This window comes from Saccopteryx bilineata, chromosome 1 (genome assembly GCF_036850765.1).
Source record: "Saccopteryx bilineata isolate mSacBil1 chromosome 1, mSacBil1_pri_phased_curated, whole genome shotgun sequence".
Classification (NCBI taxonomy): domain Eukaryota; kingdom Metazoa; phylum Chordata; class Mammalia; order Chiroptera; family Emballonuridae; genus Saccopteryx; species Saccopteryx bilineata.
In genome coordinates this window covers 350,852,196-350,868,126 of record NC_089490.1, presented here as the reverse complement: position 1 = coordinate 350,868,126, position 15,931 = coordinate 350,852,196, and the positions used below count along the sequence as shown (strand labels likewise).

The 15,931-nt window shown below is 36.4% G+C and overlaps 1 protein-coding gene and 1 pseudogene across 1 annotated transcript; both read left to right on the top strand.

The window, feature by feature from the left end:
* The first annotated feature begins 8,387 nt into the window (after positions 1-8,387).
* LOC136320610 (olfactory receptor 51G2-like) lies at positions 8,388-9,347 on the top strand. Its single transcript, XM_066253768.1, has one exon. It carries the CDS (start codon positions 8,388-8,390, stop codon positions 9,345-9,347), a length of 960 nt encoding a protein of 319 aa, XP_066109865.1.
* Positions 9,348-13,467: 4,120 nt separating this feature from the next.
* On the top strand, positions 13,468-15,119 carry LOC136319606 (olfactory receptor 51V1-like; annotated as a pseudogene).
* The last annotated feature ends 812 nt before the right edge of the window (positions 15,120-15,931 follow it).

The window sequence follows — 15,931 nt, the reverse complement described above, 5'->3', positions numbered from 1 at the left end:
TTTAGAGTGTACAGTGTGATGTTGACATATGTTTATACCTATCAAATCCTCACCACACTCAAGATAATAAACAGATTTATTAGCCCTAAAAGTTCTTTGTTGCTCTTTTGTACTCCTTCCCAGCTTCTTTTCCCACCTAACTTGTCTCAAACACTGACATGATTTTGTTACTACAGATTAATTTTCATCTCTCTAAAACTTTACATGAATATATTCAGAAAGTATATGCTCTTTTTTATTTTTTTATTTTATTATTTTGTGTGTGTGTGTGTGACAGAGGAGAGACAAGGAGAGGGAAAGACAGGGACAGACAGACAGGAAGGGAGAGAAATGAGAAGCATCAACTCTTTGTTGCGGCACTCTAGTTGTTCATCGATTGCTTTCGCATATGTGCCCTAACCGGGGGCTAGAACAGACCAAGTGACCCCTTGCTCAATCCAGTGACCTTGGGCTCAAGCTGATGAGCCTTGCTCATACCAAATGAGCCCGTGCTCAAGCCGGCAACCCTGGGGTTTTGAACCTGGGTCCTCCACGTCCCAGTCTGATGCTCTATCCACTGTGGCACCACCTGGTCAGGCCAGAAAGTATATGCTCTTTTTAGAAAAATTTTTGAATTAGCTTTTTCCTTTCAGCATAATTGTATTGAGATCCATTCATGTGGTTCATATGTTATTTCTTTTATTGTTGGATAATAAATCACTTCATAGCTTTACCACAACTTCCATTATATAATAAATTGCCATGTAAACTAATTATTAAATTACAAAAATTATATTTCCCTTTATATTTACTACATGTAGTACTTTGTTTTTCTTAGCATAAAGATATATTTATATCTTCTATTATTTCCTTTCAGTCTAGGAAACTTTAACATTCTTTACTAATGCAATTTTGATCATCTGAAATGTCTTTTTTTCCCTTTTTTAATTATGAAGAACATTTTACTAAGTTAGAATTATAACTTGGAAGGTTTCTTCTTATACTACTTTAAAATATTATTTCTCCATTTTAGAATATACATTTTATTACATATATGTGATTGTTTATGTTCATATTTTTCTTTAACTGTCTGAATATACTTATTATAACTTTTGGGGAGCTCTCTTGTTCTAATTTCAGAATCTCTGTTTATCCTGGATCTCTTCTTTTCTGGGTTTTTTTTTCCAGTCTTCTACTTTTCTCCTTCTTTATTCGTCTATTTTTTATGTGTCCATGGGCATTGCAGCTGCTTTATTATTAAGAAATTGGGTCATATTATCTTATAAAAAGATAATCTAATTTGATGCAGCAAGCAGTTCATGTACTGAAGGATCAAATCATTTTTACAGCTTGGTTTTAGGCTTTATCAAGGTGGGTGCACATTAGTATTTACTCTTGGGGTACAGTATTATCCTTGAATCACCTTGAATCATCTCCTATTCACTCTGTTGGTAAGGAAGAGATTCCCACCCTAAGGTCACGGAGATGGAGGAAAGCACAACACTTGACACTGGAAAGATAAGTTTGACAGCAGTTCATTAGTCACAGGAACTCACAGACTGGGGAAGGAGGACACTGCATGTCAGGCAAACGACGCACAGGAGATGCACTTGGGAACAGTGTGAATAGCAGAGATTGTGGGAAGGAGGCTCTGCGGTAACAAGAAGGTGAGGTTGTCCCTTGTTATTTGAGTGGCTTGTTTCAATAAAATCGTGGGCTTGCAGGGAAGTGAAACCCATTAGTTGGAATGCAGCTGGTCTGGTTATTAGGGGAACCAGCAGATGGGGAAACTTTTTTGCTGGATGTGGGGAATATCGTATGAGAACAGAAAAGTTCATGACTAGGATTTTCATGCCCTCCTAATTTCAGATAACAAAGTAGCACTTGATAGTGAATCTTAATTTCAGGCCTTACACCACATCCTCCTAATCTTGTGGTGTACCTTCCTGGGTTTCAAATCAATGTCCAAGGCATTCAGAGAAATCTTTTCACTCTTCTGGTTGGAAGTCCAATGTATGCCAGGAGTGTATGAATTCTAGAATTTTCATTCAACCCATTGTTTCCCTCAGAAGTGTTTCCTGCCAAGGTTTCTGGAGGCTTTCACTGTGAATTTGCAGTTTAGCATCTAGTAAAACACTCATCTGGACACCTAAGCATATTTCTAAGAGTCCTTCTTTCTGTGACATTTTCCTATCCCATAGGTACTCCAAATTTTGATTCATCATAGCCTACCTGGCATCAATTCTCTGATCTCTCCTTCCAGTAATGAGAAAGCTGCTTTCAATTTGCAGTCAAAATCGCTATCTGAACTTGTAAAGAAACTTTAGACAGGAAACCTCGGTGGATATAGAGTTCATCTCTTATTTCCTTTGTCACAAGCAGTCAGAGTTCTTACTCTCTGTTTTTCAATGTCTGATCTATTTTTTATATCTTTCCTAGGGTTAGAGTTGTTTATTGATTGGAATATGCACTATGTCCATTACTTCTTTATGATACCTTACATAGAAGTGTAAAGCTATGGGGGCCTCTTTTTTTCTTGCAACCATACTCAGGGGAGTTGACAAATAAGTGTGCCTACAACAAACAAGGGGGTTTGTTTGTTTGTTTTCCATTTATATTGAGAAACAAACAATTTTTACAAAATGTTATTTTTTATTTTCTATTAAATTTATTGGGTGACATCGGTTAATAAAATTATATAAGTTTCAGGTGTATAATTTTTGCAGTGCATGAGCTGCCTGCCATGATTTTCAATGTTGTGGCTAAATTTGTGATTTCTATTTAAACAGATATAGGTCCTCAAAGTTGGAAAGTCCTTCATTTTACTGAACTGTAATTATTTCTGTTGCAACAATAAAAATTTCTTTGCTGCATTTTTATGAACTTAATAACAATAAAAATTTATTAAATATTTTAAGTGTGATTTTTAGAAATAATATATTGGTATACTTTATATTAAATACAATATTATTATGAAATATCAATAATAAAAGAATAATTATTTGAGTGTTGACAAGCTGTTCTAAAGTTTTTAATGAAGTAACTTATTCATTTCTCACAACAATGATGTATGTGCATTAGTTTCTTTCATTGTGCCCATTGCACTGATGAGTAAGCTGAGTCAACAAGAAATTAAATAACATGCTCAAATATTCAGAGCTACTAAGTGACAGAGTTGAGTCAAACACCCGTAACTTAATAGCAAAGCCATTTATTGTTAACCATGGATCTATAACCTTCCATACTATTATATATATTTTTCAATATTATTATATTTTACAGACATAAAAAAATAAGGCTCAAAGAGTTTGTGAAGCTTATATAATTACCAGTGGAGACCATCTTCAACTCAGGTCTTTTTAATGTTGTGGTCAGTATTCTCAAACAGACAATTACTTTTTAACCACCATATAAGTGTACACAGTAACCAAGATATACTTGGACAGGGCTAAAATTTCCAATCAAAACAAAGTCTCTTTATAGCCCATTACAAAGCTTGTTTGGCAGTGATATGGTTAAAGGCAGTTGCCATCCCAATCCCCATGGTGCCTGTTGTGTTCATCAAGGGATAATATCCAAGAATAGGCTGATTTATTGTAAAATGGCTTTTCATTGTGAATTTCCTTCCATTGTAACCTGGAGGAGGGTGAGAAGTGTTTCCAGCTCTTTTCTCCTTGTAGGTGAGTCCATAACATGGAGTTTGGAAAGAAAAATGATAAAGATAGTTGCCACATATTAATGCTTATTTAAAAATAGTGTTAAGGCCCTGGCCAGTTGGCTCAATGGTAGACTTTTAGCCTGGTGTGTGATTGTCTCAGGTTCAATCCCCAGTCAGGGCACACAGGAGAAGCATTCATCTGCTTCTCCATACCTCCCCCTCTTGCTTCCCTCTCTCTCTTTATCTTCCTTTCCTGCAACTTTGGCTTCTGCTAGTTGGCCTTGGGTGCTGAGGATGGCTCCGTGGCCTTCACCTCAGGTGCTAAGAAGAGCTCAGTTTCTGAGAAAGGGAGCAACACCCTAGATGGGAAGAGCATGACCCTTTAGTGGGTTTGCCATGTGGACCCCGGTCAGGGAGCTAGCCAGAGAGTCTGTCTCTCTGCCTCCCCTCCTCTCTTTGAATAAAACAAACAAACAAACCAAAAGTAGTGTTAATAATATGTTTGACTTAAGACCCTCAAAAAGTACAATATATTAAAAACTTAAATAAGAAAATGAGCTCTTCATCATCAAAGCTATTGGATGAGTTTCCTGAAGAATTCCTCAAATGTGCTGTCATAATAGATAAAACCAATTCAATAGGCAATTAGGAAATGGGCTGATAACTTACCAGCAAAAGTCCCCCATGCCTTTAGTATTGTCTGACAGAGATGCACATGAGTCTCTCAGTAGATAGATTTTATGCCCTCAAAGGATGAGATGAAAAGTTTGAGGAGCAGAATGGTATGGTGAGTTGCTCATTTGTGAAGACACTTTGAAAAGACAGTTCTTTCTTTTCTTGTAAGGTGGGAAGTAATGGAATGATGAAGTAAATTAGTAAATTCAGGGTAATCAAAATTAGCTATGATTCTTTTTAAATCTTCAAAGAATCAGCTTTGAGAAAACTCTTTGTATTTTGATCATGGTAAGTAACTGTAAGAAAAAAGTTAAAGGATAGACAAATATTAACAATTTTATATATTCTAAGTATTTTACAGGACACTTGAAACTCTTCAAGTCTTCCATAACTATCTTATCATCAATTAAACCTATGAAATTAGCATGATATGATTAGTATTATTTACCCATTTTTATTTCTTAGTGTATAGAAAAACTGAAATTAGTATGGTTTATGTGTGTGTGTGGAGAAGAGAATCCTTTGTGAATATAAAACCCATTCTCTTATTATTTTATACTACTATCATGACAGAATATTGGTTTCTTTTATTTTAGAGAGAGAGAGAGAGACAGGGAGAGACAGGCAGAAAGACAGGAATACCAAGCTGTTCTTGTATGTTCCCAGACTGGAAATCAAACCAGCAGCCTCTGTGTTATAAGAAATACTGGTTCTTAATGTTGATCATCTGAATCTTGATGTGGTTGCTGCAGAAAGCAGACATTTGTGTTAGAAAATCAAGCATAACGTCCCACTTTGTTTATTTACTCTATGATGCCACAGATTTGCATCTGATGGAAATTCTGTTGATATTTCAAAAGAAATAGTTCCTATAAGGAAGAAGCTCAGAGTGTATTCTTGACACTGTAGAAAAATAACTCTTGCTTAAGTACAAATTTTGTCCAAATATTTTGTCTTTCAGTGTTTTTGTGCTGAAGTCAGGACCCCAATCTGATATCTTTCCTCAACTATATTCTGCTTCTTAACACTAAATTCATTCAATCAGCAAATATTTCTGAAAATTTGAACAAGAATAACCACCACACATTAATGCACAAACACTTGTAATCACAAATTTTTTCTTCTAGGTACACAGCTTAATACAATGTGTACAACAAAAATATTCTCCACATATATGAACATCTGAATGCCTTTTTTATAGGTCCATTTTCTCAAATAATATGTGAATTTATTTTACTTCAAAGAAATAAAGTCAAGAATTCTGACTCTGTTTACACTATGGATTTTCATTGTGTTTGTGTCTATGCATTTGAAATCAATGGGTAAGTGAGGGACCACTAGTTTGTCACAGAAATTTTAAACTGTTTTCTCTAAAAAATGACAATGACAGTGCAAGGTGAATGTAGGATGGAGAATTTATAGAGTACATGTAGACATTTTATTTGAATGCATAGTTCTTTTTCAGTCAATGGTTTGAATATTTTCTCACCTTGTTTCACATTTCTCCCATCTGTCAATAACTGAACAGAAATTCTTAAGTCTGTATGTAGAAGGAATGATAAGCTTGTCCAACTTTCTATAGCTGTAGAATTTAGCTAAATACTGGTTACCTTATTAAAAATTTTTTACTCTGCACATTAAATTATAAGAAAAAACATAGTATCCATATTTATTATAATAATCATGTGCTGTTGATTTTTTATGATCTGTGGTAAGATCATTTGGTAAGTCCCAATGAAAGAATCTGTGTTTGTGATGGAGCATCGTTGGGGCCCCATCACAGCACTTAGCAGTTTTGTCTAAGGGTATTCCTTTTTCCTTAATGTATTACCTTTTCTTCTCTTTCATTTCCTTGCTTTAGTGGGCCTTTAACAGCATTATTCACTTTTGTTTATAAAGCAATACTATACCTACCTATGTTCAGCAGTAATTCTCAGTATTTTTTGCATTAGAATCACTTGGAGGGGTTGTTAAAATACCAAATACTGGGCTTCCATCAAAGAAATCCTAAGTTAGTAGGTGTAGAGGGAGAACCTATGGTTTGCATCTGTTGCAAGTTCTCCTGTGCTATGCTGCCACTGCTGATGCCCAGGCTCCACTCTCAGAGTCACTAGATATATATTCAGCACAGAAGACACTATCTTTTAACTCTAATTTCTATCATGATTCCAGCTATAACAGATACTTATCTCCTAGTTAACTTGTGCACTGAGAAGTTGAGTTTTTTTCCTGATGAATCTCTGTACATTCTCTACCAACCAGTCATGTACTTACCCATACAACCGCAGATCCCCAACTTTCTTGCTATTTGATTTTTCTCCAGTTAACCTCTCTTCAGAGTTGTTACCTAAACTCTCAATCTGAAATACATCTCCTTCTTTTTCCATACTGTGTTTTTTTTTAATATTTAAAATATTACTTGGGGAAATGTTGTTAATTTTTTAATAGTTCTATTTCAAGAATTTAGAACAGTGCCTGGGACAATTTAAACCTGAAGGTAATAGAATATAAGAGAAAATGCCCATCATAAAGGAATTTTTTTTTTAAATAGGAAGTCATAAGAGTTCATAGTTTGATTTAAGGGTAAAGCTTGTGAGTGTCTTAAAAAAATACCCAGAACAAAAATCTCTGAGTCTAAAAAGCAATTATTTCAAGCCTTGGATGCTCCTTTTATGATCCATGAAACTTTAGCAAAGTTATATACTTGAGTTCTTAACAATTTTATTAATCTGTAAAAACTGACCTGCCAGCCTCTGAGGGTTGATATACTTTAAAATGCTGTAAGTGAAAATGCTTTGTAAAGTGCTTTAAATGAAATACAAAGGTAATGAATTACTCTTGCACATTTTTACCTGCAGAAGAAAAGTAACAAAATTATTATATGAACCTCCTTTTTACAGAGAGGAGAATACTGGGTTGCATTCCATAAAACATATGCAAGAAAAGGTGACAAAATAAAGAGAAAATCAACATTATCTAACAAAATAACCTTACAAAAAATACAGTAATTAAGTTCCTCAAGAATAAATTATTCTAGTTAGTTATTATTTTCATGTTTTATATTACTGAAACATCCCAGAGATCTCCTTCATTTGTTTATAATTAATTTTCAAATTAAGTTCTCTTTACTGTGGTCTCAAAAATAAAAACAGAACAAAACATGGAACTGCAAATGGATTAAATATAGGGAGGTATCTGAGATGACAGGATGGGAAACAATGGCCAAAGTTCAAGGCAGAGGACATAGAAGACAGAAAATCTATTCCCATATTCTTCAAAAACTATTTCACAAGTGAATCTACATCAAGGTTCCTTGGCAAATGCATATCATTTTTTTATAGTTTCTATATTCTCATCAGAACAATGCTGAATAGTAATAGACAACATTTAAGGTACCTGTTTAATAGTTTGTAAGTTAAAAATCATTCCATTTAATAATGTTCCACCTAGACACATATATTAAAGAATGAATTATTTTTATATAAATGTCTAAAATTTTTGTCATGGCTTCATATTTCACTTGTATGTGTGAAAAGAAGCTGTGTGTTCACACAGGTGGCTGACATGAAAAGAGAAACGATTTTGCATTGTTTTTATTATGAAAGCTGTCTCTGTGCCCAATTCCCATATTCACCATATTGGAAAAGCACCTGTTGAAAGACAGTATAAAGGAGAATCTTACAGGAAGTGAAGAAGTTTGATTCTGGTTTCAGATCAGACATACTAACTACATCAAAAAACTACAGGGCATTTTCCAAATTCTACCTTAGTTGCTTACAAGAGCTGTGTTTCGAATTATGATTTGGGGGGTAAATTGTGTTGTATGGCTCCTGAGACAGGCTCATGTGTATGCAAGATTTATTCTAATAATTTAAACATATCTTATTTAAAGGACTCTTTATGTATAAACTAGGGGAAATACTTGGGCAAATTATGAGGTCATGGTTATCATGGAAACATTTTGGGGAACCTTTGCAGTGTCTTGGTTTATAGTACAGATTCTGACACAACATCTCTTTCTCTTCTATACCCTGTGGTTGCACTGCTGACTGGAGTTGGGTCCCCCCAGATCATCATGTCAGAATCCAACTACACTGGCACCTCCTTCTTCCTAATGGGCCTCCCGGGCCTTGAGGCCGTGCACACCTGGCTCTCCATTCCTCTGTGTGCCATGTATGTGACATCTCTGGCAGGGAACAGCCTGATCCTGTGGATAGTGAGCTCAGAGCCCTCGCTGCACCAGCCCATGTACTACTTTCTGTCCATGCTGGCAGTGACGGACCTGGGTCTGTCTGCTTCCACGCTGCCCACCATGTTCACCATCTACGTGCTAGGCCTCAGGGAGGTGGCAGTGGATGTGTGCTTAGCCCAGCTCTTCTTCATCCACACCTTCTCCATTATGGAGTCTTCTGTGCTGCTAACCATGGCCTTCGACCGTGTGGTCGCCATCACCAACCCCCTGCGCTATAGCACCATCCTCACGAGTTCTTGGATTGCCAGCTTGGCCATGGCCATCATGGTGCGCAGCATTAGTCTCCACATCCCAGCCCCCATAATGCTGAAGAAGCTGCCTTACTGCCATAATCGTCTGCTTTCCCACTCCTACTGCCTACACCCCGATGTCATGAAGCTGGCCTGTGCTGACACTCACATCAACAGTGCCTACGGACTCTTTGTAGTGCTCTCCACACTGGGTGTGGATGCAGTGCTCATCGTCCTGTCCTACGTGCTGATCCTCCACACAGTGCTGTCCATCGCTTCCAAGGTGGAGCGCCTCAAAGCTCTCAACACTTGTGTCTCTCACATCTGTGCTGTGCTGCTCTTCTACACACCCATGATTGGCCTGTCCATGATTCACAGATTTGGGAGGTGGGCTTCCCCATGCAGCCATGTCCTGCTCTCCTATCTCCACTTTCTCACACCTCCAGTGCTCAATCCTGTGGTTTACACCATTAAGACCAAGCAAATCCGCCTGAGGATGCTGCGCTTCTTTCAGTCCAGTGGTGCTGGCATAAGAAACACCAAGGATTATTAAGTCTTTCTAGAGACATAAAGTAGAAGAAACTTTAGCCATAGTTGTTTAATGAGCTCCTGAGCATAAGGTGAGTCCCACAGTTAGGAGAAGAATGTCAGATAGAGTCAATACCACCTTCCACATAAAGTTCTCATTCATGGGAAGAAATAACCACATTCTCATTTACTAATTTTTCATTGAACAAAGTTTTGTTCAGTTCCTACCATGTTAAATACATGCTGTAGACCCTGGAGATATAAATATAACTAAGATACAGCCTCTGTTTTAGAGAAAAGGCTCATATTATTTAAGACTCAAGAAAGGAACTGCTATTCTAAGTGGAAAAAGAATCTAAAGGATAACTGAGAACCTAAAAAATGTTAAAGACGCACATAATACTTTGCCTGACAGTGTAAGAGAAAAAATTGTTGGCAAATGGGATTATGGGCATGTTTGGAATGCAAATGCTACATCTCTTCAGATGAAATTGAAGTAGAAGTAGAGACAAAGAACATAATAAAAATCTTTGCTATACAGAACTAAAACATTGTTATGTTCTTGCCATGGTTTTAGCTTAATCAATGATTTTGTACTGGGTGAATCATACAGAGAACTACTAAAAATTAAGACTTCATTCTCAAAGTCAGTAACTTCACTCTCTAATGGTTAAATATAATCCATGCATTTATCTTTATTTTATTTAAAACATATTTAGTAAGCATCTGCTATATATTCTGAACTCTGCTGAAGTCTAGAGATCAAAAGAGAATTAAGCTGTTGCCTCTGTTTAGAAAGTAAATTTGATACTCACAAAGGAGACCACTACTATGATCAAAGATTTTACACTCATGTAAAATTGCTTTGGAAAATAGTAAGAGTTTTAAAAAATCTAATCTTTTCATTGTTGTTGTTGGAAGGGGACACAGAGGTTGACATTGTGGCTGTTAAATCTCAAATTAGACATTTGGGATATTTGCATTTTCAGTTAAATGTCAACACCCTGTAAACAGAAATCATTTTTGCTGTGTTAGCCAGAGCATCACCTGAATATAGTGTTACATTTTGCACAAAGAATGGTTCTCAGTGCATTTGCTAAATGAGTGAAAAAATATTTATTTATAATTTGCAGAAAAATATTGTAAAATTTAAAATATTCATGAGTGGGAATGTAAGATATAAAAAAGTAAAGATATCTTCAAAATTTTCTTGATTGTCATGCAGAGCAACCAAGATTTTGCTGTTCTTTCTTTCTTCTTACATAAAAGAAAAATGATGCATGAAGAAGAGGAAGGGAAATATAGTCAATAATAGTGTGATAAGTTTGCACAGTGACAGATCTATCTTGTACACCTGAAACTAAGATAACCAATATAAGATTTTATACCAATTATATTTAAATAAATTTTGAAAGAACATATGGTATGACAATTATTCTGCTTTTCGAACTTCTAATCATTGGGCAAAGTCCCCAAATAAGGATAAATCACAAGAATTTTTAAAAATCTTATTAATTTACCATTAGTTGGAAACCAAATTTCTAACAATTTATCCACCTTGAATGTAAATTAGTACTCAACAGCAAGTGAAATATTTTTTTAGAATGAAATATGTATTTTTTATTATTGCTGTCATTGAAAATAACAATAACTTTTTTTTTCAAAATTTGAAAAACTTGCTGTTTGACTTCCTTGCTTATAACCAATTGCAAGGCATGGCTCAGTGTACTATAGGAAGAGATATTTGCACTAAATGTTTAATATAATACATATATTTAGTACTTCAGGAATAGCAACATTTTCATTCACCCTAAGCAAAATACCTTGACAACTGTCATAAAGTTAAAAAAGGAACATTTCATTTTTACTGTACTAATCCTAGAGAACCATTCATAAATGATTTCTTCAAAAACTATTTACTACTTGAGAGTAACTATGTTCAATTCTGGAAATGTAAAGTTAAGCAAAATGAGTATCCAAAAGAGATATGCCCCAGGCCCTGGCCGGTTGGCTCAGCGGTAGAGCGTCGGCCTAGCGTGCGGAGGACCCGGGTTCGATTCCCGGCCAGGGCACACAGGAGAAGCGCCCATTTGCTTCTCCACCCCTCCGCCGCGCTTTCCTCTCTGTCTCTCTCTTCCCCTCCCGCAGCCAAGGCTCCATTGGAGCAAAGATGGCCCGGGTGCTGGGGATGGCTCTGTGGCCTCTACCTCAGGCGCTACAGTGGCTCTGGTCGCAACATGGCGACGCCCAGGATGGGCAGAGCATCGCCCCCTGGTGGGCAGAGCGTCGCCCCTGGTGGGCGTGCCGGGTGGATCCCGGTCGGGCGCATGCGGGAGTCTGTCTGACTGTCTCTCCCCGTTTCCAGCTTCAGAAAAATGAAAAAAAAAAAAAAAAAAAAAAGAGATATGCCCCAACCTTCTGAACATTGTGGCACAAACTTTAAAACATCAAATACAATAAAGTGAGGTTGCCTTTGGATGTGTTGAAGGTTTTTTTTATCCAATTGTAATAGACATGTGTGACAAATGAGAATCTTTCCAAACAAAAGAGAGGAATAGAGTTTCTGATCAAGGAAAGACTATTAAGAAGGGCTTGGTCCAATGATAACTTTAGAAACTGAGGAAACTAACCTTTTAAATGGCTCAAGTTGAAAGTGAAACAATATAAAGAGAATGAAGAGGGTTGGTCACTGGACAGGTAGCAGAATTGTTGAGTCTGTAAGACAGAGTAAAGTAATTAGTCATTATTCTAGAACAGAATTAAACTTTTGAATGGTGTTATAAAGTAAAATTACATGGGAATTTGATATTCTTAAATAATAAATGCAATTTTGATTGTTGGATTCCAGTTTTCATGGTTTAGCATTAAGAGCCGTACAAGTTCTATAGTTCAACATTTTATTTCATTTATTAGAAAATAATATAGTTAAAGCCCTTTCCTTGGTTCTGGAAAGTAAAAAAGAAAAGTCAAAATTTTTGTTCTATAGAAATAAAGAGAATCATTGACAAGAATGGATCTTTAGGGAACACAAAGACTAGGAGACAATGAGAAAAACTGTAGTGGAAAGATACCTCATTGTCTTAGAAGCTCGGTAGTAGACATAAAAAGAGGATAAAAATTTAGTCAGATATGTTCAGTGTAATTCTAGTGCTCATGGTGAAATAAATAAATAAATAAATAAATAAATAGTAAACCTATCTTGAATTGTACTATTTTGAATTTCCCAAATAATTTCCTAACTCTTTTTATTCAAGTCTTATTTATGCTATTCCTTGACTCAAAAATTTATACTATTCTAATTTTGGCATTTGACTATATTATTACAAGTTTTTAAGAATTTTCATTGTTACTGCATTCTGTTCATTGTTAGAATACTTATATGTATTTACTGTATATTTATTTTTTATCATATTCTATACTTGATTAAATAAACAACCTCAAGAATAACCTTTCCATTGAGATAAAATCATATAATTTACTTTGATGGTATAAATATATATGTTGTAGTTGTAAATGTAGATATAGAAGTTGAAGATAAACTGTGACTCTTAGAATCATTTCTTTCTGTTGTTACGACCTCATGCCTGCTCTAATAGGCAAGTTTTTTATCATCACTGCAAAAGTATTGCCAGCAGAATCTTTCATTTGCACTGCCCGTCGTCACGAGGGAATAGTGGTTTCTCAAGAGCATGGGTTCACCTGGCTCACAATGCTCTTCACTCTTCCTCATAAGCCTGAACCTTCTGATGCCCTATACCATGAGAACTAGCAGAGAAGAGAACTTACTCAGGAGCAGCAGAGCAGCAGCAGCCCTAAGCTGTCACTGTAATCTGTGGTATGTGGTGACAGTAGCTCAAAGAAACTAAAAGTTAATGGATCTAATGATCTAATTAGCCTAAAATGGTCAGAACACTGACTTGATTCTATAACCTCTGAGACATAATACCAAAGAGGCTCCCTGTAAGATCATCTTGTGTTGTAGCTTTTCCCACAGATATGAATGACCAGGGAGTTCTACAGTTAGCTTTACCTGTGCTATACTTTGAATGGCTGAGTTATATGTTATTCTTTAAAAAAAGTAAACAGTTAAAAGAAACTGTGAATAAATATTTTTATCCTACCTTGAAAATTACCTTAGAATATTCATGGCTGTTTCATCTGCTTCTGTTATCAATTCCTCCATCTCCATTCTCATGAGGTTCCCTGGCCTAGACCAGTACCATCCCTGGTTTTCAATTCTCTTCTCCTCAGTCTATGCTATGGTTTTCCTGGGAAACTGCCTGGTGCTGCATGTGATCCAGACTGAACTGAGCCTGCACCAGCCCATGTTCTACTTCCTGGCCTTGCTGGCCCTCACTGACCTGGGTATGGGGCTGTCCATAGTGTACACGATACTGGAGATCCTGTGGGACTCAGTCAGAAAATCACCCTGGATGCCTGCATCGCACAGACTTATTTTGTTCATGGTCTGGAGTCCTTCTCACCATGGCTTTTGATCACTTTATTGCAATCTGCAATCTTCTGAGATAAACATCCATCTGACTAATGGTTCATTTCAAGGTGAGCATTGTGAAGAGAAGTGCTGTGTCCATTCTTTCTGTCATCATTCACTTGAAGTTCTTCCATTACTGCCACCCCCATGTCCTCTTACACTTCTTCTGCCTGAACCAAGACCTACTCCAGCTGGCCTGTTCTGATGTCCACTTCAACAGCTTCCATGCCCTGGCTCTTGCCATCTGTACCTTGTTGGATGCTGTCCTTATTTTCATCTCTTAGGTTTTCATCTTGTATACAGTGCTGGCAGTTGCTTCCCAGGAAGAGAGGCTAAAGTCCTTGCAGACCTGTGTTTCCCACCTCTGTGCTGTCCTGGTTTTCTACATTTCCATCACTGGTCTCACCCTGGTGCACCGTTTTGGGAAGCACCTCTATCCTTTAGATCATGTTCTTATGGACATTTTTTTTAATAAATAAATTTTTATTTAAATGGGGTGACATCAATAAATCAGGGTACATATAGTCAAAGAAAACATTTCCAGGTTATTTTGTCATTTAGTTCTGTTGCATACCCATCACCCAAAGAGAGATCGTCCTCCGTCACCCTCTATCCAGTTTTCTTTGTACCCCTCCCCTTCCCCCCTCCCTCCTTCCCTCCCCCCACCCCCTGTAACCACCACACTCCTGTCCATGTCTCTTAGTCTCACTTCTATGTCCCACCAATGTATGGAATCCTGCAGTGCTTGTTTTTTTCTGATTCGCTTATTTCGCTCCGCATAATGTTATCAAGATTCCACCAATCTGCTGTAAGTGATCCGATGTCATCATTTCTTCTAGCTGACTAGTATACTATGGTGTATATGTGCCCCCTTTTCTTTATCCAGCCTTCTATTTTTTTTACAGTGATTAAAAGCCTTTAAGCAAACTCTTGGCCAATACAGCAAGAATCCATAAAAGAGTAGTGTCCTTAACATGTTCACCAAGTCCAAGTTGTCCCCATCACCATGTCAAATCCCTGAAAAATTCAACCCAACCACAGTTCAGTCTGTAGGATCTGTCACAGGGAGCAGGAATCCAGGAAAAGTCCACATCCAGGAAAAGTCCGCATGGCACTGGAATTGTTGTCACCATTCTATACTTTACAGCTTATGTCCAAGTCCCAGTGACCGCTGCTTCTATTATGGACAACATTTATATTATCTTCCTACCTTTGATGAAGCCAATCATCTACTGTGTAAAAAGCCAGCAGTTCTGAAGCAGGATAAAAAAGTGGTTTTCTCTGAAAATGTTGTGTAATTCTTAAATTTTATTCAGTAAAGTGTTTTAAAGTTAAGAAATAATGTTAGTTGCAATATGTTCAATAATTAACAATTCGCTAATATTCTCTATAGATCTTGGTTCTTTTACAAGGAATCAACTATTAACTTGAATGTTTTGCTAATACAAGAAAGGTGATAGAACTAAGTTTTGTTAATACACATTCTAGAAAAGATTCTGAAAGTTTGCTAAAGATAATCAAAGCAATTATGAACATAACAAGAACTATTTTTCTATTTTGTTGACATGTCCTTGCAGCATGGTTGCCATATGAAAATTGTGTTACCCTTAGTTATCTAATATTTTCATTTAAATCTAGGCAATTTCTGCTTAAGATTTTGGAAGGATGTTTATTGTTTAGACCTTTAAAAATGGTATTCATATCAAATACATGATGCAATTATTTGAACTTTCCTCATGCCTAGATGTGAGATTAAGTAACTATGATGCTAAAATTACGATAGTGGCTCTTCCTTCCACTATATTCCTCATTCTCCATTAGTAACTTAATGCAAGTCCGTTAAACAAATTTTGAAATAGAAGGTATTATCATCTTTCTACTTCAATGATTTTTCTTCTGAATTTAAGTCCATGCTATGAAGATATGATCTTATTGCAGGTAAAATTTTTATTCTATATGTTTACACATATTTTATCATTAATATTTCTTTATGGAATTTTAAGTTTCTCATAAAGTCGGCATAAAAAGAGTTTAAAAATTATTGCTAAACACAATTGAAAATTAATGATGACTTCTTTTAGAGTAATGGTTGTGGGGGCCCTGGTCGGTTGGCTCAG